General features: G+C 43.3%; 1 protein-coding gene across 4 annotated transcripts in view; it reads right to left on the bottom strand.

Moving 5' to 3' along the window:
• The window catches only part of ctnnd2a (catenin (cadherin-associated protein), delta 2a), a 160,597-nt gene that overhangs the window by 88,898 nt on the left and 47,055 nt on the right, over window positions 1-24,644 (bottom strand). For 3 of the 4 annotated variants that reach the window (XM_077508498.1, XM_077508496.1, XM_077508497.1), the window contains exon 3: window positions 20,739-20,851. The exons of the other annotated variant lie outside the window; for it this stretch is intronic. In XM_077508498.1, the coding sequence (XP_077364624.1) occupies window positions 20,739-20,851 (113 nt within the window). The remainder of the gene's footprint in view (window positions 1-20,738; window positions 20,852-24,644) is intronic. 4 annotated transcript variants of the gene reach the window in all.

Raw genomic sequence — 24,644 nt, forward strand, 5'->3', positions numbered from 1 at the left:
TTTTTATTTTTTTTTTTTATAACAATATGTGCAATGACCAATCACAGCTCACCTGTTTTCTGAAACTGAACTGTGATTGGTCGTTACCTGAGACCTGAGCAACATTGATGTTATTTGCAGTCAACAGCAAAATGGCCGACCCTTGAGATGTAATATTAATCAGAATGTCATGTTTAGAATCGTGAGACTACATATAAGATATTGTCACAAAATGTTACTCTTGATTATACAGTAATTCATCTGACATACTTTGTTATTTTGTGTAGTAAGGGACTTGAAATGGACGATTAATTGGGAGATTCTACCAACAGTACCAATTGGATCATAATGTGAGTTATAATGTGAATTAAAATTCGGTACAGTTTCCAATTTAACTTGACTAAGTGCAATATCTGGAGAAATTGTGTGAGAATGCTGAAAGCGGAATGCTAATTAATAGCTGAACGCTTGTGGAGTAAATGGAATGATAAATTGTGTGAAAATTAGAAAGTTTGAAATGAAGTTGATCCATCCATCCATCTTCTTCCGCTTATCCGAGGTCGGGTCGCGGGGGCAGCAGCTTGAGGAGGGAAACCCAGACTTCCCTCTCCCCAGCCACTTCAACCAGCGCTGGAAGGGATGAATTTTTGATGCAAGAGGAAATCGGAAGTATTATGTCGGAGTTGTTTCTCGGCAAAAAAAGTGGGAATTAAAAATGTGAGTAACAAATGTGGCTCACAAACAAGATAAGTTGTATGTGCATGGGACCTTTTTTAACATCCACTATAGATAACCTGCTAATGTCTTGAAGGACAATCTCGGCATCCTTCATAAGTCACGAACCTTCAACTTTGAGGGCATCACGCGAATAAAACAGCAACACACCTCCTTGAAACGAGGCTGCCCAAATCCTCCATTTGCCTCCTTTAACACATTGCAGCACTTTACAACACTTTGAGCGTGAAACTGTGTGCACAGCCAAACATGTTTACTCTCACGGGGTGTCGGAAGACGAGAAATGACAAAATTGAGGGCTAAAACTTATTGGAGAGCATATGCAACAGTGGAGATGTATTGTTCCCTCAAAATGACTCAAAGCAATTAATAGTTCAAGCCCGAGCAACAAAAGTGAGTACACCCCTAAATAAAAATGCCCAGTGTCAATATTTTCCTCCCAGATTTGCGTCATGGAAAACCAAGTTTTAGGCTCAGAAGCACTCCGATCGATCTTTTATGATGATCTACAATCCACCCACTGATGGTTGCCCGAACAACCATCATCAATGCTTCATTATTGTCAGCATGACAGGATGACATGATAACTGCAAGCTGTCAATCAAAGCAACCAGATTGTCTTTTATGCAGTGAGCGCGTGTGCGCGTGTGCGTTATGTTTCTATCAAACTTGTGTGCGAGATGAAGTTATGTTGTGAATTATTTGTACAAAGGCAGAGACGTGTTTGTTTCTGTGCAGATGCGCACACGATTGTGCGCTGACTTTTTTTGTTCCCAGCGAGGCTTAAAACAAACTTTGAGGAGTTTTGACGGTTCAATTGGTCAGGCAGAAAAAGAAAGCAACTGGTCAAAGTCTGGACTGAAGCACCTTCAATGCGCCACGACTGACAGCTGCAACAAAACGGGACATCTCCTCACAAAACCAAAACAATGCAGCAGAGTGCAGAACATTTATTTGAAGATTGTTTTCTCACACGAGCCTTTTTCGAGGACCTCACAATCTTCCGCTTGTGTCCAAATCTGCCACGGCAACGTGTTAGAATGCTCACGTGGCTTTCGTATCTCGCACGTACAGTTCACACTCACACACTACGTGAGATCTTGAAAAGCTCCCTGTTGGATACGGACAACTTGCACATGCAAGTCTGCACTTAATGGCGGTCATAAATGCTTGCATGGTAGCTAAGTGTATTGTGAAGGAACATCTGCCGCGTGTTTCTAAATCACGAAGCTATTAAAACCATCATGGCGGTTAAGCTGCCTTATATCATAACAGATGATGACAGAATACCTGCATGCATAATTCACCAGGGATGAGGTGAATCACTGCAGTCATGCAATTCGAGTTGAATTTTCATTTGAACAAAAGTTGTCACCCTTAGTTTTGTGGCAATTTTCGATATTAAAGGAATACAAACTAGACAACACCAAGGGCCTGATATACTGTATTAATATATAGCTAAATTGCATGTTCACACAAACGGATTATGAATACATTGGGGAATGAGCCACATGCTGTTTCACCAAGTCTGAAGACAAATACATTAGCACCTGTTCTCACCAAGCAGGCTGTAAATTTGCATTATATTAATGCTTAATATCCATAAAGAGCTTCTATTTTCATTGCTGTTCACATAACCACAAGACATAGAAGTGGGGAAACGTCCCCCAACGTCCCCCAACGTCCCCCCGCGTACGTCCCCAACGCCCGCCGCGTGCATTTGTTGATGCTGGCAGGATAGCAGCGACAGGCAAAGTGATCAAATGTATCGTTATCAGTCAACATTCAATGCAAGTGAATTCACATCTCTTTTTGATGAAAAGGACATCATGATATACATGTGCAAGCTGGACAGGTTGGATATTACAGATCTCTATCAAGTGCCATGAAAGAGTGCTTATTACAAGTATTGCAAGATGGTGAGTCCTTGTGATCATCCTGATTTGAATAGATGGACTGGAAAACGTGCTCATTGTAGCCATTAATCCTGATTTTCTCATTTTGATTAAAAGAAATGGACAAAATATATGGATTTATATTTTGGGGACCTGAATTAACGTTGTTAATCCATTTTTATTTATTATTTGTTGATAGTATTATATGTTATTTTTAATTGCATATAATTATTTGTGTTTATTTAATTAAAAAAAAATGAAAGAGGGTAGAAAGAAGTAAAACGTATATTTGCTCCTAATCAACACAAAATGGATGTTTTAGTTTTTAAGCATCATGTAGTTAAATTACCCGCTCAAAAACTATTTATAGTTTAAGTAGGAATGTAATATTTTAAGTTGTCTAAGTTGCTTTCTTTTTTTCGTTTTCTTTAACATTAATAACGATATCAAGTTATGCAATTGTCAAGACAAATAATACTATTTATAGTTGGGGTGTGTGACACGTTTTCTTTTTCCTGGTTGGTGGAACAGAAAATAATTGAGAAGCACAGTCCGGGTTATGTAAATGTATGAGCACAAATGTACATTAACAAAGGTTAAAAGGCACTTAATAACACAAAAACAAATGCACAACTCTACTCATGTCAACTTTAACCTCTGAAAATATCAAAACAATTGTCAGAGTATTTTGGATTTATGGAGCTTTTTCATGTATGTTGTCTTTTTTTATTGTAAGCTAAAAAATGAGCTCAACTTGGCTTGTTAGCAAGTCAAAGGCTCCATTTTCCTACTGGCACCAACGCAGCGCTGGAGAAAAACCATTTTCTGTTGTTTTTTTTTGTTTTTTTCCACCATGATTGTTATTCTTCAGATGTGCCTTTTTAGTTATTTCCAGTTGTGTTTGGGATGAGGTGGCAGGAAAAACGCAGCCAAGGTCTGCTAAATGACATGATTCAATTGCAAGGCCTGGGCCATGCTATTCAAAATGGATTGGAGTATTTTGCCGCCTCTCTTGAAGTGTAGCATACGTATGCACTCTTCCAATTGTGCTCGCAGACGGCATCTTGGTGGCACAAGCAACCCGAAGCCCGTTTCTTGAAAATGTTCTATTATAAGGTGAAGCAAACGCAAATGATTCATTTGCGATAAATGCGCTTGCAGATCCATTAAGCCGCATTTGACTGAACAGCAATCACTAAATAGTCTTACTTATTAGCATAGCAGTACACATTTGCATATGAATCGGAAGAATACACACAAGGAAATTAAAGTGCAAGTAATAAAATCATTGTTTGCCAACAGTATTCTGACTGCATCTATAAATGTGTGGAAAAGGCAACAAATTCACAGCGGTGCTGATTTTTCTTTTGGATATTCCAAGGAACTGCTGTCTGACAGGGAAAAACATTGTCATGCAAGTCACGAGCAACAAAAATAGGGCAAAATTAAAATGTTGTACGAGCTGTCAACACTGAGGAAAGCAGAAAATAGAAAGCAAAGGCTGACAACAATCTTGTCATCAGTGTTCGTCAGACGCGCTACCCGTGGGAGTCGCCTATGACTGATTGTCAATCTCCATTTTCTGACACGGAGCAATTATTCACCAGATTGGAGCAATTGCGGTAATATGGAATGTGACGTCTGTGTTGTGAAAGGGAAAAGGATCATTCACTTGAAATTTAACACTTGAATGACCAACTTCCTGCTGTATGTGACCGATACGGAGCTTTTCTTGTCAAATTAGGGAAACCCTGTCGAAAAGAAAATACAAATAAATGCTCCTGCACACCATCACTTTGATGCAGCAAACACACAAACTCACAGCAGTTTGTCTTGTCAGATGTCTTGGTTGGATCCCGAGTTTTGGGGGCCGAGGCAGCCGAAATCACTCAACCTAGTGGGGATAATCAATAAACGTATGATTTCGAGGGAGTCACTATCAGAGGGAGACGATGACGCCGTTGAAGCCTGAACAAGTCCCTCTTCACGACCCCTGTTGGCTTGTCGACATCCACATGGATGCGATGATTAAAGGTCAATGTGTTTCACAACAGAATTAAGTCAGGAACTGTACAAAGTTGACCCAATATTCCAGGAATATGAGCATTGCAGTGGTTGAGTAAGCTCCGAGTACCCCCGAGTGTATCCCCGATGACTTCAGGGGAAAAGCAGCTCCGCCCTGAAATTGTCACCAGCCAATTGCAAACAACCGTTCAGACTCACAGACTTTGAATTCACTTTCACATTCAGCCCCATTTTTGGCCTTTTATCAAATTAACTTGAACTACGCCGATGTTCATTTTTACTTCACCAGACACAGTTGCCGTGGCAACCTTGCCAAGAAAAACAACGCTGATTTGGATTTGGTCTTAACATTTGTGAGAACATATGAAACACGCATCACGCTTTGCCATTTTGCCCTCTGCTTAGACAACTCAAAGTCTGCTCACCTTCGGAACTCTCTTCAGAGCGAGGATTCTTCACCAATAGCTTTTACCTTTACTGGAATCTACTCGTCACTTCAATTGGAAGAAAACTCCCTGATACTAAGAATTTTCTTCTCATTTGCCCACGAGGAGCCATCACCAAGAATCTTTACCACTTAATGGTAAGACAGACATGCTCACTGAGATTCCATCACTTTGCCCAAGAAAGAAATAAAGAAAGATTGGTGCCTTAATCACGTGGTAACTTTTGGAATCCCAACAGAGCAAATTCAATGGATTGTGTCAGAAAACAATAAAAAAGTAACCAATTACTCATGCTTGACATTTCTCTGGGACGAGACAGCGAATGTTTCACAACATGGAAACAAATAACATTGCGGACCACAAATAACACACAGTAGGAAACTTGATAAAGCCACACACACACACACACACACGTGAATGCATAGATGCAGTATGTGGGAATATATTGAAATCTGTATGAGGCTGATGGATGAGAAGGATGGGATGCGACAGGCAGTGAAACTCTTCGAATGAAGTGGTGGGAGCGGCGCTGGCTGGTCCGGCTATGAAAATATATCATCACGTCTGGTCTACAATGACTCAACAACTCCATCTAAAACACGCAGCAGCCACCTGCAGGGTGCAGCAAACTTGTGGACGATATTGATAAGGACTAGACCTGCCCACACAAAATGATATAATATGTTGTTAATAATCGACAAGCTGTTGGTGGTGTGGCCAATTTATGACACGTAAAAAATCTATAAAGATGGTTAGTATAGCATATACAGTACCGGGTGCCTTATTTTTTTTTTTATAGAGCATGCGAGGGCTCGACCTGTAAAAGGTGCCAAGTCACAATGAGAAGTGTAATCACAGTCTCCAGTTTGGGAGGACTCAGCAAGTCCAAGTCCTCGTTCAAAGAACATAAAGATGCTGGATTTATCGTCTTCACCTATAACCTATAATCTGGATAGGATATGAATATCACGCAATAAAACAGAGAGGATGACACGATGCGAGGAGGTAGGACTCAGACGCAGAGTGTAAGTTGGCCAACAAGGCTGCAGCTTTAATCCAATGAACCAAAAAACACCTCTCAAGGAGGGAAAAAAGGCAGAACAAAAAGAGCTCCAAACTGGAGAATAAACAAGGGCACTCAAAAACAGGGACAACTAAAGGCGCTCCGCTAGGGAGGAAAACAAGGGGCAAACTAAGGGCGCAAGACAAAGCAAGGCAAGACATCGAACAAGGACTGTGGAACAAGGACTGTGAGGACGCTTCCATGCACTGAGATGTGACACTTCGGCAACGGAGGGGAGAATGCAGGTGGCTTTTATGTCCGGGTTGATTGGGAGCAGGTGGAAACAATCATGGGCGTGGACCGGTGATTACTGTGCAGGAGGAAGGGCAAGTGACCTGAGGTGAGAGGGTGGTTAATGACTTCAAAATAAAACAGGAACCTGACTGTGAAATAAAAGCATGACCCGCCACTCTGGTGGCGGCGTGACAGTACCCCCCCCTCAACGGCCGGCTCTCGACGGCCCAGGAACCTCGGGGTGTTCATCATAAAAATCGTCGATGAGGGAGGGGTCTACAATGAACCGGGCGGGCACCCATTGCCGTTCTTCAGGCCCGTAACCCTCCCAGTCAACCAGGTATTGGTGCCCCCGGCCCCGCTTTCGGACGTCCAATAATTTTCTGACCTTATAAACTGGGCCCCCCTCCACCATCTCCGGAGGGGGCGGCGCAGGCTCGGGCGGGACCAGGGAACTGTCCTGAACAGGCTTGACCTGGCTCACATGGAAGGTAGGGTGGGTGCGGAGGGATCGAGGCAGGCGCAGGCGCACGGCGGCTGGACCTACTGTCTTGGTGATCGGGAATGGCCCCACGAATCTAGGGGCCAACTTTGGACAAGGTACATTTAGATGAAGGTTCTTCGTCGATAGCCATACCTTTTGACCTGGTTGATACTGGGGTGCGGCCCTCCTCCTCCGGTCAGCAGCTCTTTTCATCCTGTCGCCTTGACGTTGTAGTGCCAGTCGAGCCGCTGACCAGATTCGGCGGCACCGGCGGACCATGGCGAGAACCGAGGGAACTGAGGCTTCCTCCTCCAGGTCTGCGAAGTAAGGTGGGTCGTAACCATGCACACATTTGAACGGCGTGATTCCCGTGGCAGAGGTGGGTAACGAGTTATGAGCCAGTTCAACCCAAACCAAGTTTTTGCTCCAGGTGGACGGATTTTGGGAGACCAAGCACCGGAGTCCGGTCTCCAGCTGTTGATTTAGTCTCTCGGCTTGTCCATTGGCTTCCGGGTGGTAGCCCGAGGTTAAGTTCGCCTTGGCCCCTATGGCTCTGCAGAACTCTTTCCAGAAACGAGAGACGAACTGGGGCCCGCGGTCAGACACAATGTGTCGCGGGAATCCATGGGTTCTGAATACTTGGTCTATCATTATTTCTGCTGTTTTCTTGGCGGAGGGTAACTTGGGTAATGGAATAAAGCGGACCATCTTTGAGAAGCGATCAACAACTGTAAGTATTGTGGTTTTACCATGTGATGTGGGAAGTCCAGTGACAAAGTCCATAGATATTTCAGCCCAGGGTCTTGAGGGGATCGGTAGTGGCTGAAGGAGGCCCATCCGAGGTTGATTAGATGATTTATTTCGGGCACAGACTGGGCAGGCCCTTACATATTCCTGTACCGAGGCTTCCATGGAAGGCCACCAGAATCTTCGGGCGACAGCGAACAGGGTCCTGCGAGTACCTGGGTGACAAGACAGACGAGAGGTGTGTGCCCAGTTGATCACCTGTGCTCTTAGGGCCTCCGGGACGAAAAGCCGTCGTGGTGGGCATTCCTTCGGGGTGATCGTGTCTTGAAGGGCGTCCTTGACCTCCTCTTCAATCTGCCAGGACAGGGCTCCTACTATGCAGTCTCTCGGCAGGATGGGTTCAGGTTCGGTTGCTGTGGATTCCGGGTCATGAATACGTGAAAGGGCATCTGCTTTAACATTCTTGCTTCCGGGTCTGTAGGTCAGAGAAAACGAAAATCTGTTAAAAAACAATGACCACCTGGCCTGTCGGGGGTTCAGTCTTTTTGCTTGGCGCAGGTACTCCAGGTTGCGGTGATCTGTCCAAATGATGAAGGGGTGTTCTGCGCCCTCCAGCCAGTGCCTCCACTCTTCTAGGGCGACCTTGACCGCCAGTAGTTCCCGATCTCCAACGCTGTAATTGCGCTCGGCCTTGGAGAGCTTCCTGGACAAGAATGCGCAGGGGTGCACCTTTCCATCCTCCTGGCTCCTTTGGGATAGGACGGCCCCGACGCCCAGATTGGAGGCATCTACCTCAACCACGAACTGGCGGGTAGGGTCGGGAACTCTGAGCATCGGAGCCTCTGTGAAACGTTTCTTGAGTGTGTTGAACGCGGCGTTGGCCTCCGGAGTCCAGACGAAGCGTTGCTGTGGCGAGGTCAAGGCATGGAGTGGAGCTGCGATGGAGCTGAAGTTGCGGATGAATCGTCTGTAAAAGTTGGCGAATCCCAGGAACTGTTGCACCTTCTTTCTGGACTCAGGTGTGGGCCAGTCCCTGACCGCGCTGACCTTCTCTGATTCCATCTCGACTTTGCCAGGAGATACGACGAATCCCAGAAATGAGATGGTATCGGCGTGGAAAAGGCTCTTCTCAGCCTTCACGTAGAGCCGGTGTTCAAGCAGGCGTTTCAAGACTTGGGTGACATGGTGCTGGTGGGTTTTCAAGTCCGGTGAGTAAATCAATATGTCGTCCAAATAAACATATACGAACTGGTCGATGAAGTCCTTGAGCACGTCATTGATCATGGCCTGGAAAACAGCTGGCGCATTCGTGAGTCCAAATGGCATGACTAAGTATTCATAGTGGCCTCGGGGAGTATTGAAGCCAGTTTTCCACTCATCCCCTGCACGAATACGGACGAGATGATAGGCGTTGCGGAGATCCAGTTTGGTGAATATCTTGGCTTGCTGGAGCTGGTCGAATACTGAGGACATCAAGGGCAGAGGATAACGATTCTTGACTGTGATTTCATTCAGGGGACTGTAGTCAATGCAAGGGCGTAATGAGCCATCCTTCTTGCCCACAAAGAAAAAACCGGCTCCAGCTGGCGATGACGAGGGCCGAATAAGTCCGGCTTTCAAGGAAGTGTCTATGTACTCGTTTAGGGCCTTGCGTTCGGGACCCGAAACAGAGTACAATCTCCCCTTGGGGATGGTAGATCCAGGAATCAACTCGATCGCACAGTCATAGGATCGATGTGGGGGAAGTGACATGGCCTTGGTCTTACTGAACACCTCCCTGAGAGGATGATAGCAGGTGGGAACGGTGTTCAGGTCCGGGTAATCCTGGTCATTCACGAGAGACACCTGTCGGATGGCAGCGGGAGGTGCCTCTGCCGCTGGCCGCTCCACCCCATGGTGTTCACAATCATCTCCCCAGTCCAGGACTCGCCCCGATCGCCAGTCGATGCGGGGGTTGTGCAACTGCAACCAGGGATGACCCAGGACCAGTGTGTGTGATGGGGAACGGAAGACATGGAAGCGAAGAAGTTCTCGGTGCTGTCCAATATGGATCTCAAGAGGCTCTGTGACATGTGTGATGAGGAATAAGTCTTTCCCATTGAGCGCCCTGGCCCTCATATGGGTGGAAAGTGGCTCCGTGCCTGCCTGCAATTTTTCCACCAGACCCCAATCCATGAGGCTCTCGTCCGCTCCGGAGTCAATGAGAGCTAGTAGGTCTGTGGAAATGGCATTGCAGGAAATCTTGACTTGCGTGAGTTTTCGGTTTTTGCCTTGCTTGTGAGTCGCGGTACCCACCGGAGAGCCTCTCTTGGTGGGACAAGCTACCACCAGATGGCCTTGTTCTCCACAGTAGTAGCATCGCCCCTCTTGACGACGTCGCTGGCGTTCGTGGTGAGACAATCGGGCGCGGTCCAGCTGCATCGGCTCCTCGTCACTCTCGCTGGGCCTTCCCGCGGTGGGCGACTGGGGAAGGGCACCTCGCGGAGGGCCTCTTGCTTCTGGGTGCCGGAAGAATCCGGAGCCGTGTCCCCGTTGATGTCCGCTGGTCTGCAAAAGATCTCGCCGTCGATGATCTGTGCGGATGGCCAACGAGATCAATGAGTCCAAATCGCCAGGTAAGTCCACTGGCAATAAGAGTTCTTGCATGGCTGTGGAAAGCCCCTTTAAAAAGTGGTCAAAAAGGGCTGTGTCATTCCAGCCACTCTTGGCCGCTAGAGTTCGGAATCGGATTGCGTAATCATTCACCGATTCTCGGCCTTGTCTGAGGTTGCTAAGCTCTCGAGTCTTTTCCCGATCCATGTTGGTTGGATCGAACACGAGGCGAAGTGCCCTGCTAAACCCGGCTGCTGTTGAGCAAGTCGGGGAGTGCCGTGCCCATTCCGTGGTGGCCCAGTCTCTGGCTCGTCCAGTCAGATGGGAAATCATGAAGGCCACACGGGAACGGTCGGTGGGAAAAGCCTGTGGCGAAAGTTCAAAATGTAAGTCGCATTCAGTCAGGAATGCCTGACATTGTCCTTGGTCTCCCGAGTATCGATCCGGGGGAGCCAGTCTCAACCCCGCCCCGGTCAAGGCTGGGGTTGGGATCGGTGGTTCTGCGGTCTCTGGTTTCGTGATGGCCGGCGTGGAGTGTCGCAGGTGGCTCATTAGCTCCTGCACCTGTCCAGCGAGCTCTCCCATCCGGGTGACCATCGCCTGCTGGAGCTCCTCTGTCTGCGACAGGCGGGCGGCCTGTCGTCGAAGTGCAGCCTCCAACTTCTCCGCTGGGTCCATGCTGGCCGAAGTGTACTGACACGATGCGAGGAGGTAGGACTCAGACGCAGAGTGTAAGTTGGCCAACAAGGCTGCAGCTTTAATCCAATGAACCAAAAAACACCTCTCAAGGAGGGAAAAAAGGCAGAACAAAAAGAGCTCCAAACTGGAGAATAAACAAGGGCACTCAAAAACAGGGACAACTAAAGGCGCTCCGCTAGGGAGGAAAACAAGGGGCAAACTAAGGGCGCAAGACAAAGCAAGGCAAGACATCGAACAAGGACTGTGGAACAAGGACTGTGAGGACGCTTCCATGCACTGAGATGTGACACTTCGGCAACGGAGGGGAGAATGCAGGTGGCTTTTATGTCCGGGTTGATTGGGAGCAGGTGGAAACAATCATGGGCGTGGACCGGTGATTACTGTGCAGGAGGAAGGGCAAGTGACCTGAGGTGAGAGGGTGGTTAATGACTTCAAAATAAAACAGGAACCTGACTGTGAAATAAAAGCATGACCCGCCACTCTGGTGGCGGCGTGACAGAGGATACACTACTTTATTTTTCAAAGCATTAATTTTGTACATAATTGGTCTTGTCTTTCATTTTGTTTGAATGCTTTCGTATTCCTACAGGGAATCAGAGGTAATAGTGCTGAATAAAAAGTCAACTCTTTTTCCGTCTCTTTTTTTTTTTATGCTTATCATTTTTTACTTGAACACCAAAGTAGAAACAAAAAAAACTATAAAGTCTACCATTTGAAATACATAAAACAGCACAAAAGTTAAAAAAAAAAAAAAAAAAATGGCACAAGAATATATTTTGCAATAATGTTGATCCGGTTGATGTCATTATGGCCAACGAGATATTTTTCTGCAATGCATCTCTCTTCTCCTTTTCTAATTAGACGTGACATTTTTTTGATAATCCGCTTTCAATTAATCCAGTTGTAAACTTTTGTCCCAGACGCAGATGAAAATGTCACCGTATGCATCCAGCCACAAAAATACAAGCCAGACATGCTCTGTGCGAGCAACAAAACATTTCCTCTGATATTTCCACATAAATGCATAATAACCGACTTTTCCAAACATTACATGAGCACCAATATCCAAAGGAGTTAAGTAGATGATGCCCATGCATACGCTGAAGGTTTTACGTCATTAAGTCAGTGGGAATTGAGCGCATCGGAGCCCACTCAGCACACATCAGCATTTTGGATGTGGGGTTACAACAAAAAAGAAAAAGTAATGGACAATATTATTATACATCCCTGGCACATTTATCACCTGGATTGGACCTACACATTTTTCTGCAGGGCAAACCGACATAATTTATGATGCGGCTATGCAAAAACAGCATCATTATGTTGCTGTGTTGTAATAAAAGTTGGTGAACAGGCATCAGGTGCTGTCTTATATCATAGAAATATGAGCTAAAATCATCCCTTATACAATTTGGCTAATGGCCTTTTTCCAACAAGTGTGCACTTTTTGGAACTCGCCAATTTCACTGTCAATGTTTTGGTTGCAGTCACTTTTCTGCGTCTGCCTCCCTGGCACGGAAGCACGCTGGCTTCTTATCTATTCGCACCAATATCTGGTGCTGGGGGAAGATAAGCATTCATTTGCATGTTTAATGAAGCAAACATGCCCCCGATTTCCCTCAGAGTGGGGACACACACGCGCACACGCGTGCGAAGAACAAACACGCGCACACGCAATGCTACTGTTGCCCTGAAGGCCTCCGTCTCCTTGCCGCTGACATGGAGTCACCAGCTGCTGACTCCTACGCAAACAAACATGGCCCATTTATCTGGCTTCACATTCACAACTTGAATGACACACACGCGGACATTTGGTGAGAGCACGTCAGATCAAAACAACCCTGACATGATTTGACATCTTGGGGGGAAAAAATGGATTCATCTCCACAACAAAGAACAGGCAACAGAGCTGCAATACGAAATTGAGCCGCATTATTTCGCTGCTTTTAGGTGAGAACTTCTTGAAAAATGTCCAAAATTAGCGTGTTCATTTAAAGTTCCTTTAATGGCACTAATTGTTATGTTCTGGAGTTGGATTCCAAAAACGCAGATTTTAACTTTTTATTCGCATAACGAGAGGCGTAGAGCAAACTTGACTAGAATGTATCGAGAGACGCTAAGCTAACTTGGGCTGTGGAGGTGCACAGAGGAACAGCGGTAATAATCCGACAAAAACACACACTTCTCAGACCGGCTTATATAGACAACGAATCTATGATCTGATTGGCTGTCGCTAGACATGTGGCTAACAGGACCGACATGGAATTATCTGATTGGCTGTTGACTAGATAAAGGGATTCACATACCTTCTGACATCACATAGCGTATTACCAGTTGAAAGTAGATGCCGATGACATCAGTTCAAAACAGACACTTGACCTCACGGCCATGACCCAAACGTAACCCTTGCATGACTCTAGTCATGACAGTAAACATAACCGTTGCAACTGAAGAGAAAACTAGATCGAAGTGTGAGGAAACAACACGGACAGAAAGATGGACAGTGAGCCCGACAGCCAGGTGAGAGATGGACCCACCTGCCACCATTTTTCTCTCCTCCCCTTCTGGAAATGTATCATCAGTCATTAGGAGGGAGCGTGACTCCTGCTATCATCATTCACACGTGCACATTTACACACACACACGTAAACGTATCCAAACTCCAACATGGGGCATATTTTAAGGTGTAACTCTGTGGTCTATAATTTGAGTTCTCTCTATGCAGCATTTTGCTGAGCTTATAAAAGCGCCTGCAGCTAATGGTGTGATGGATCCCTCTATTATCACCCAACTTGAGAGAAGAGAGTGAGCTATAGTGAGATAAAGGAATCTAATTGGATAGTATTTTAGTCCTGGCAAAAACAGGGAAGTGACCAGGGACGGAAAAAGAGCATGTAAAAAGCACTAAAATGATCAAGTGCAAGTTCAAATGGAAATGTTGTCGGTCCCGTCCACCACATTAAATCATACATGAGCTCATTTCGCCCATTTCCTAGTTAAGAAATGAGCAAAGGTAGGAGAAAGGGTACTTTAAAAGCAGTAGTTTACATTTTCAGGAAATGAAGAACAAAAAAGTATTATTTACATACCGTTTCAATTATTGAAAAATACCACCTCATAACTAGAAAAAGTGAAATTTCTGCAGAAATTATGTGGGAATACTGAAAGCTGAATGCTAATCAAATATTTCCCTAGCGATACTTGCATGTCTCTGTAACGCCATGCAAGTATTTAACATGTGAGCCAACTTGGCTTGTTGAAAATCATGGCTAATGGCCCTATTAAATGCACAATTGTTATCTATTCTGAACGTACCCTCCATTCATTTAGATGGAAAAATGGAACTAATGATATCCAATGGAAAAATGCAAAAAATAAAAAATACAATTCACACAATAGCGCCACCTAGCCATGCAGTACCCACCAGTCATTTAGATGGAAAAGTGGAACTAAGATAGTTGGTATACATGTCATCACTGAGCATAATTGACATGGATACATTTGTTAATGTACAGTCAAAGGTGGGATTTGAGCCTGCAACCTCCAATGCATTTTACCAAGTGCACCACTGAGCGGTATCACAGAGCTGGTCATGATGAGAAGTTGCATGTATGGGAGTGGGCGTGGAAAATGGGACTTAGAAAAAGTTCAATGTCAGTCCCACTGAAAATGAATGAGGAAAAGTTGATATTTAACATTCAGTTGTACGAATACTGTAAGTACTGTGAAATCAGGCGATATATTCCCAAGGTGGCAGAATTTTTGAAGCAAGTTGAAATATGAACGGTGTAAATCGGAAGGATTATGTGGGAGTTATTACACGGCAGAAAAGTGTGGAGAATAAAAAGCCGAAGAACATATTTCCACAATTAGGCCAAAACTTATCCAAGTGCTTAAAGGCAAATGAATATTTCTCCTCAGCTGGTAATTTACGGTGTCTCCACCAAATATGACCATTTGGTTTTGTTCCAAACATAACTGACTGTGTTACTAAAAGTTGCGAGAGATTTCAAAACAACTGGTCAATTTTGGCACGTATAATTGAATGTGAGGTTTAATGACATGCATTATTTACATGGTACGGTACATTTACAGTATATAGTTAATAGCATTGGTAAAACAACAAATGTTATGATGACATTTGCACAGTACTGTTCTCACTAGTAATAGAGTGATGGGATGTTCACTGTCATGCGACCACAGGAAAATGATGGGAAGAACACAAAACAAACACAGAATTTCATTTTTTGGTTTTTTTTTTTAAACCCCCGCTTCTTGGAAAAAGTAATCATACAAAATGCCGAATGTCCTCCAATTTACTGTGTTGTCTTCCAAATCAAACTGAACTGTACTTACTGCTCCGGAATCCAAAAAGAGTACAGCACCGTCGGTGCATAATTTGATGGCACTTCCTCATTAGAATAATGAATCCCCCAGCACACAATTGGGGAAAGGTGAGCACGCAGACGAACTCACGACTTGCTTTTCTCTGGATTTCTTGTTCACACACCAAATACAATCGATCACGTTTTACCTTCGACTGACCTTCCCCCTGGGGAGTTTGGCAGATGTGTAAACTAAAAGCTGTTATAGCCTGAGGACATGAACTTGACACCTCACACTTCTCAGTATGCACATCTTTCTGTGACTTTGTATTTTGAGCTGGGTGCTTTCAAAGGCAGCGGATTCTTGCCAAAGTTCCCGTGACAAAGACGCCTCGTATTTCCTTTCTGTCATTCTTTCCGCATTATTGAGAGATACCAGAGAGTCATTTTTATTCCAAAATTCAAACACTCAGCGTTTATATTTGACAACTAAGCAAAAACCTATTATGGACACATCTATAGATATTTTTTCTCTGTTGGTACTTTGAATGATATAATGTCTGTGTTGACATATGTCAGCCATAATTAAGTACTATTTTCCTTCAATATTTTTGTCTGTTTGGTTCTGTTGTCAGCTTTTGTTTCTGCAGCTAAGATCCCAAAGCAAGAATCTGTCTGTTTACAGTATTGACATCATCCACATGCTATGACCCTCGAGCATGATAAATAAATGAAAACATGATGCACATACTGTGACATGCCCAAAGCACTAAAACATTCAGTAGCCAGAGATCATTAAAAGCTGGCAAAAGTTACAAATAGAATTGTGGTACTATTCAGTCCTAATTTTGCATTGATAGAATAGAACCATGACAATATTATTTTTATTATATATATATATATTTTTATTTTTTATTTTTATTTTTTATATCAAATTGACCATGATAGAATCCCGTAGGAGTGTTTGTGAAAGTCAACGGTACCCAAGCAAGGCAGAGGAGACATCACGCAGACATTATGAATAATACATAAGAAAGCAATACTGTCAGAGACACTCGTGGTCGGTCCGGTCTTTGAGGATGAGGCAGACATAGAGCGGGTGAGCATACGTATAAAACAGTCAAGTCAAACAACATTGAAAAATAAAAGCCAAGGAATGATCGAGGCTAGCGAGAGAGCAATTGGGAAGAGGACAAATGAAGGAGAAAATGAGACAAGGAGAAGGAGGAAGAACTACAGAGCCAGATAGCAGGAAAAAAAATACTAATAATAAATCAATGAGGCCATTCTGTGGCGCTGCCATGGGGTAATGAAAGCTATCTATTAGCTTTTCTTGTTTCCATTTCCTTCACTACCTCTGCGTTAGTACCCCCAGCATGGTTACTGCTTCCTCTCTCTCTCTCTCGCTCTCTCTCGCTTCAAACAATTCCATAGCAAAGCTGTGACTTCAAAATCTCATTTGTTTCGCTCAAGTTGACTGTCATCAGCAGGCTACCTAAAGCTATTATCTGACCTACAGTTTGAAATAATTGCTCAATTAAAGTGGACTTTCAGAGGCTTCAGCAGAAGTCGCTTTAGAGCAACAATTGACCCCGGATGCTTAAATGTTAGCTAATAGGCATCATGGTTTGTTTTTTCTTTTGTAGTATCAAGAAGCATATGTTGCTAAACCAGAATTACATCATTCATTCCTTGGTGGAGGTTTTTCTTGCAAACCATTCTAACCACCACCACCACTTGGTCTTTATCTTCGTTTTTCATAGCATTTCCAACTGAGCTAAATCAAGTGTAAGTGATGTGATTGAGCTTTTTAAAAAGAGGCCGGTGGTTTCAAAAAAAAAAAAAAAGAAAAAAAAGAGGCCCAGAGCTCCACAGCCAGTCGGGCACACGCGAGACAGCAGGAGCAAGGAGTTTCCCCACCGGCTGCCACTTACGACTAATGTTGGAAAAATGATCAATTAGCCCCCGCGTGGCGTTTGGTGTCGCGCGCTTGCACGAGACGATGTCGGTTCTACACGCCGATGTGTGTTTCCTTGCTGTAAAATGCGGCGGCGTTGCATGCCAGCAGATCGCAGCGTGAACAGATGTTCGCCGGGATGGTCCCACAACAGCGCGCGACACATTCTTTCAGCTCAACAATTCTGTCGAGGAGTCCAAGGAGATTGTTTGAGGGAAGACAACGTGGACAGGAAGGCTGACAAGAACACACAGCGTTTATTGCTGCACATACCGAGGATGTAAAAACGGAAGGTAACTCAGACGAGTGTCAAATAAATGCATGGACAAATGCTGAGCTGTTAAACCTAAAGACCCCGTAAAAAAAAAAAACAAACGTCTTGTCAATTTGACACACCACAAATAAAAGTGTTAACAGTCCTCCCAAATTTCAATGATTTAAAATGTCCCCTGATGTGGGCGGCAACCATATTTAAACAGCCATTTACGCTCACACTCACAACTTCAAGTCTTCAATTAGCCTATTGTGCATATTTGTGGAATGTGGGCGGAATCTGGACGACCAGGAGAAAACCCACACAAACACTTGAGTTGAATTCGCACCCCGATTCTCAAAACTGTGAAGCGAACCTCGGGTGACCAGATATACAAAATGAAAAACCAGAGCACTACAATGCAGGAACTATTTAGAACAAATTTCATCGTTAGTCAATCATGTTGTGTTTTTATTTTAGCTAATGCTATCTTGGTTGACAGATGTAAAAAAAAAAAAAAAAAGTCATTATCCACCCATTTTTGCTCAATAGTGGAAGCTTAACTCATGTAGCAGGTTGCAGACCCCTGGCATTGTAGGACTACATTTCCCATGATTCTTTGACACAAGTAGGAAGTACTGTAGTTGTAATTCCAGTATGACGAAAACACGCCTGCTCACAATTTTACAGTAAATTCCTTTTTAATTGGTTTATTGGTCAAACAAAGAACAAGTCCACACTGTTTGTCTGCATACTTGTTAGTCAACAGAACTCTTTCTGGTAATATCTATTGGATCATGCAGCATACCTAACACAAATTATTCCATCCTTTGACTTTCCTTGAAATTATTCTTTCAATTGACTGTTATGTGTTACTGTAACAAATAACATATCCCCATATTTCCATGCAGTCTGTCACAGAGAGCTTAATGAAGCACAGGAAAAAGAAGAAGTGATGTTCTAGAGAGGTTAACGCCATCTCACTGAATGCTATCAGATTGTCACATCACAGATGCTCGTATCTACACTTGGGCTGGGAACAATCAGAATCAAAGGAAAGCGTCAATCAAGGCGGCGAGACGAAATAAAGCCGGACAAATTCACACGTGCGCTCCGGTGCGATGCGCAGACGCCAAACGCACATCACACGTTTGAGTTCACGCGCATTGACAAGTTTAAGTGCACGCGGGGATCAACGTTGACTCGGCGGCATAATGAGCTCCCAGCGGGCAGAAGCGCAACTAATCCTCCAGATCTGGTGTGATTACCAAAGGATGACGCAACCGTGAGACAGCAGACAGGCCCCCAAACGCACACGTGCGCACATATTCATGCAGAGATCATCAAAAACTGTCAATAATAGATACATAATAATGTTATTAGTAGAGCAGATATATTAATGTATGAAAGCAATTGGCCCTGTGGTGAGGTTCGAAGCAATACAGTTCTGGATATTGTACAGGATAATTTCTTCTAGTCATTGGAATACGTGTTGCAAAAGTTTCAGGTGTTTCAAAAGTTTTAATTGAACAACAAAGGGGTTTCCTCATCAGTATGGGCCAGACGGTCAACCAGCAGCACGTCCACAAGGACATCATATCGTGTTTGCTTTGTTTAGTGTGTAAAAAGAGAAGCGTGCTCACCATGACAACATGTCTGTTCACAACGGACAAAAAGAGCTTGTTGCAACATGGCCCTGGTGGAACTCTGCTGCCACCTGTTGGCTGTATTTTTGTAGTAACTACCATTGCTTTAAGGGACCTCTTCAGGTCAGAGGCTGCATCAAAGCTTAGTGTAAAACAAACAAACAAATACGCATTTGGGACCACTACAATATTTAAAATAGAACGTTTTTAAATGTTTATGGAAGCAAAAGAGTTAAACGGAAAAAAAAAATGCAGTTTTTGCTGAAACGCAAAATAATAAGAATCCAATTTTGAGAGAGAGGAAAAAAAGCTGTATGACAGTGTATAGACTAGTGAATTAGTTGATGCCATATGGCCTACAAATATTAAGAGCAGGACCACCACACCGCTGCCACACCCTCAACTCGCTGACGCCAACTCTGGAGCAACAAACGTGCTCCAAATAAGCCAGGTGTCCATGTTTTATCCGTAGACAGTCTTGACAGAACGTGAGAAAGTAGAGAAAGTCCATGAGAAGAAGGCAGGTTGGGAAGGAAGATACTGGCATTGGCGCTAAACCGCAGGATGAACCCTTGTGTGCTTTTGAGCCTTTGGGTCTCAGCAGGCCCTCGCCCCTCTCAACCCGTCACAAACACTGTGACAGAACACTTCAAGTGTCTTCAGTACAGTGGAAAAGATGCAATGCCTGCCATGGCCACCAAGAATTTAGTCTTGTTGGAGGAAAAAGCCACGCAGTTCAGATTCCAAACTCCAAAAGACTGAGGCAGCTTTGTGGACCAGTATTCCACCATGCTGCCTTTATATTAGATAAATAATAGCATTGGAATTAATCAGATCATGAGTCAAATTGACATTGCATTGCAATATGCATCATGGTGAAGTGGTTGAGCATTTTAATGCAGAGGTTCAACATAGAGTTGTTTATCATCACAGAAATAAATTCCATACACTCAAAATGCTTAAAAAAAAAATATATAAATAAAAAAAAAAGCTATAACGGTTGCAGAAAACAGTTTCACCAAAGCTTTTATTCCATGGGGCTTTTGTTCTTTGGGCCCTTTCAGGCTTGCGTACATGTACAATAAGTTGCTGGAGGGAGTCAGAGGAAAGCTGCATTCATATGAAGGTTGTCACTTTGACATTGCAGAAGAGCTCAAAACAAAAACGCACACCCAAAGAACACTGTGAGAAGGAAATAAGTTCAATCCAACTTCCTCCCTGATACACAATGTGGATTTTTCTCTTTTGGAGGAAGGTGATTTCATGTGAGCAGATGGCAAGCGCGATATTCGGGCTGTTAGCATTAAACTGCCTCATTAGCATGTAGGTCACACTTATCAGCTCATCCATTTTCTGACGTACTCAACTGAAACATCGGAAAAGAAGTTCAAAGTTTGGGAGTTAGCTGCTTTGGTGGAGTTCTTATGCGAATTTAAGCTGGTGGCAAAAAAACAACAACAAAAAAAAAAAACAACCCTTCAAGAGAATTCATGCTACCAAACATTTACAGTATTATCCAAATGCTAACAGTAGCTTTACTGCTTAATGACCTTTTTCACAAACATTTTCAGCCAAAAACACACAAATGAATACGACACCCAAGCACCACTCTCTATTGACTAAACATTAAAGACAAAAAAAAAAAAAAAAAGTGTTACCTGATGCTGCTCATGCTGCCAGCCTCCGATCCCAGCTTGCATCTCTCCAACTGGGTGGCAACGATCTGACGCTCGGCCTCAAGTTCTCGCGTCAGGCGCTCAAACTGCAGCTCCTGCAGAAGCACAGTGCACATTCAAGTGGAAGGCAACCGTAAATGTTTCTTGACAATAATATCTTATATGTGACCTCACTAGTCGAAACAGGACATTCTGATTAATATTACATTTGGGGAATGTGACTTATTTAGCAAAAGCCATCCGTCTTTTATCCATCTCAGGGTGCGGCCATTTTGCCACTTGCTTTCGATGAAAACATCATCAACATGATTTTGCTTCTTAACTCATATTCCACTAACACAATATGAACCAGAATACTGTAATTAGACTAGTGGGGCTGCATTGAACATATTATTGTCAAGAATGCACACAAAAAAAAGTTGAAATAATGGTCTGTGGCTCCAAAGTAGTTCTCCATATCACTTATATTTAACATGGACGCACTTAACAGTCTACTTTTATATAATCATTATACATACTGCTCTGCTCCCATTTTACTTAAAAGTTTATTCATATGGAAAGTACTTTATTTAGACAATGTGCAACGTGATGCAATGTTTGCCTCCAGTCTTGAAGACAGCACACAGTAATGCAATGTCTGAAATGAGGTGTCATCATTGTATTTAACTTGGATGTGATTGGCGTGTGAGAGTAGGTGGGAGGAGCTGCGATTGGTTGAAAAGAGTCCAAATGCAAAAGTAGCTCGTGAATCCCTTTGTCGACATTGTCACTTGAAAAGTTGAAGCGCTCCTTTTGAAAGTGTATAAATTCGTCGAATGAGCACATTTGTGGAATTCCTGCATGGATTGTGCTCTCCCCTCATGGACGGATCATTTGAGGATTGGTTTTGGTCTTTTGCACATACTCGATTGAGAATGAAATTAGAACAAACTTAGTAGATCATACCCAGACATTTAGAATGTTAACATTGATTGACAATTGGACTTGACTGGACCATACTGGCTATTTAAGCATCTTACTGACTGTTAATTCATATATATCAACAGTTTAGCAATGAAGTGGATGGGACTTGAACCATATAGTACATATATGCATTCATATTCAAGTCACTCATAAAGGCATGGATCAATAAGTGCAAGTGTTGTAGTCCAGCAGCCTTGATCCAGCGTTTAGCAAGTACAATGTGTGCGCGCGTGTGCACGAGCAAGAGAGAGCGTCTGTGCCCGTCTGATTGGTTTTCAAAGCCATTTGAAGTGCTGAATGACTTGATCCCCCAGTCGCTATCTCAAGTCTCCAAGCTCAATCCCCTCAACTCCTCAACATTACAGCACAGTGAAATGCAATTCATCTCCCCCAACATTCTCAGGAAGCACTTACTCATCCATATGTGCACTTTCTTGCCCCTTTTACTTCCACTTCCGCACACACTCGTGCAACAAGCACCCAATACGAAGATATCACAGCAGTATTGGTATTACACATACATACATGCATATATATATATATATAATATATATAATATATATATATACACACACATACAGCTCAGAAGAAAAACAGCAAAATAGATAGCAAGCACTTGCTCACTTCAATTTCCTGGAAAACTAACTAGCAGGTCGAGTCACCGCTGCTAATTGAAGCACGGTCTATTAAACAGCAAGAACCTGTCATTTGAAATCACAAGGGTCTTTCTTTTATAAAAGAGATGCCTCGCACCTCTGCTCCTTTTTTTTTTTTTTTTTTTTTCCCAAGCGCTTTGTCGCCTTGTTTGCCACGGCAACAAATCCTCAAGGTGTCAAAATGCAAAAAAAAAAAAAAAAAAAAAGCTGAATTATGGAAATTAGTGACACAATGCCTCAGGATGCTCTGAGCCTTCTAAGGTATCCCGAAATAACACTTGACTATTGTGGCTAATAAGAGACATGTTTGTGTCATGGATGGAAAAATTCTACATCCTGTTGTATTTTGTGTCATGTTAGTGATGTGTGATTCAAATAATACATTTCATAAGTGTTTAATGTATAATATAAGACAGAGAGGGAGAGGAACTGGTTATTTTGCTTTATCTTTATGTAGTATTTGTGTCAATGCAACATGGACGTTTGACGACATCCTGCAGTCTTTCGTACTTTGTGTTTTCCAGGTGACCAACTGTTGATTGTCATCCATCCCCACCATTTAAAATAAAGAGTAAAACAAATGTACAAAATCGTTTATTAACATTGCATATAAAGGGGATGCCACAATTTGATAGTTGCAGCCAACACGGAAAAATCATTTCCACACAATGCGACGGGTTCGTTCGTCATCAGTTTCTTAGAAAGTCATTTTAGCCTTCCTTGGCTTTCACCCAAGTTGTAATAAGCATTTTATTTTGAGAACTAATTTGTTGTACAATTAATGCTAATTAGATAAGCATGGCAGCAGAAACACCGTTTGAGTGAAGTGAAGGAAATAACACAGAGTAAAATCATACTCGTGTGCTAAATGCCTTGAAATGATTTGTGACCACGCAGCTTTCCTCAAATGAAAACAATCAATCAAAAAAATCAGTTGTGTTATGGTGTAAAAGCTGAAGGAAGCAGTTGCAGCCGCAGCCCCCAATTTCCTACCGGCACTCGTACACACTTTTTTCTTAGTATATAATGGTGGCGTTATTTTTCGTGCCTGGGCAGAAATAAAGCTCATCGGTCAAGAAACATCAAAGAAGTTAGAATGACGTACTTGCGTGCGAATACAAGCACACGTTGAGTTCCTCCACATATTGACTCGGTTCACAAGCATATTACGTGGCCCTTCTGATCTGACCATTAGCGTGGATTGGAAACATAGAAGGGCCAAAACATGGCTTGTGAAAATTAAACGGCACTAAAAAACTAGCCACCAGAGGGTGCTAGAACTGCACAAATCAAATCAATTGTTTTAGTGTTGAACAAAAACAAAGCGTTCAGAAGGTTCACAAGGTCAGCAGGATCTCTTAAGTGAACTGAAAATGTAAATAGTTCCCTGAGATTAAAATGCTTTTAGCTTGACCTTTTATCGGCCATCACATTTTGAAATGAGGCTGATATTCGTCAAAATGCTCAATAGTGATACAAATAATCTGCCAGTCGATTATCGCTATGTGTTAACCTTGCTTGACACAAATAAGAGAACCTTGTTCTCCTCATTGCTTTGTATGTTGATGATTGCGAGTAAGTCATTTGTTCACTATTATTCTCTAATTGCACCACCATACAATATAGCAAATGAGTCAAAGAAAAACATGATAACATAGAAATCCTAATCGAGAGGGCAGGCAGGTCACATCCCTGCATGTAAACAATAAAAATAATGCAAGTTATTCCATCATTAAAATGAATAAAATAGTTGAATTTGCGTGTTTTCTGTTATAGCTTGTCCAATGTTGTGCTATACTTTGGTTGTATTTTGCGTACATTGTGGAAGTCCAGTACTTGTTATCACTTCAGAACGTATCGTATTGTATTTGGGCTCAACATGATTGGACGCAGGGCAAGATAAGAAAGCGGTGGCCCTGATATCAGAGCTTTGCATGGGAGAAATAGCAGCCCTGCCTTCTCACTTTGTTAGTATAAAAACAAAAAACTGGAGACAAGCGATCGTGCTCGCCACCATCAAGACGTTGCGTGGTGTCTGCGCTTGATGGTCTCTGTGTGCGTCTGAAGATAAGACCCAATCATTATAAAGTGGCCTACGGGTAGCTATTAGCGGCGCTGTTTTTGGATGGGAGACAAAAGGCTATCAAAGCGAGCTGTGACCTTCTCTTTGAGACGCGACGCTCCCTCTCGCTGGCCTTCCCTCCGCGTCCTCAATCAGCGGAGGGAAAAATGAGTGGAAGGAAGGAAGGAAGGAAGGAGCGGGGGAAAA

The sequence above is a fragment of the Festucalex cinctus genome, chromosome 20 (genome assembly GCF_051991245.1).
Source record: "Festucalex cinctus isolate MCC-2025b chromosome 20, RoL_Fcin_1.0, whole genome shotgun sequence".
Taxonomy (NCBI): Eukaryota; Metazoa; Chordata; class Actinopteri; order Syngnathiformes; family Syngnathidae; genus Festucalex; species Festucalex cinctus.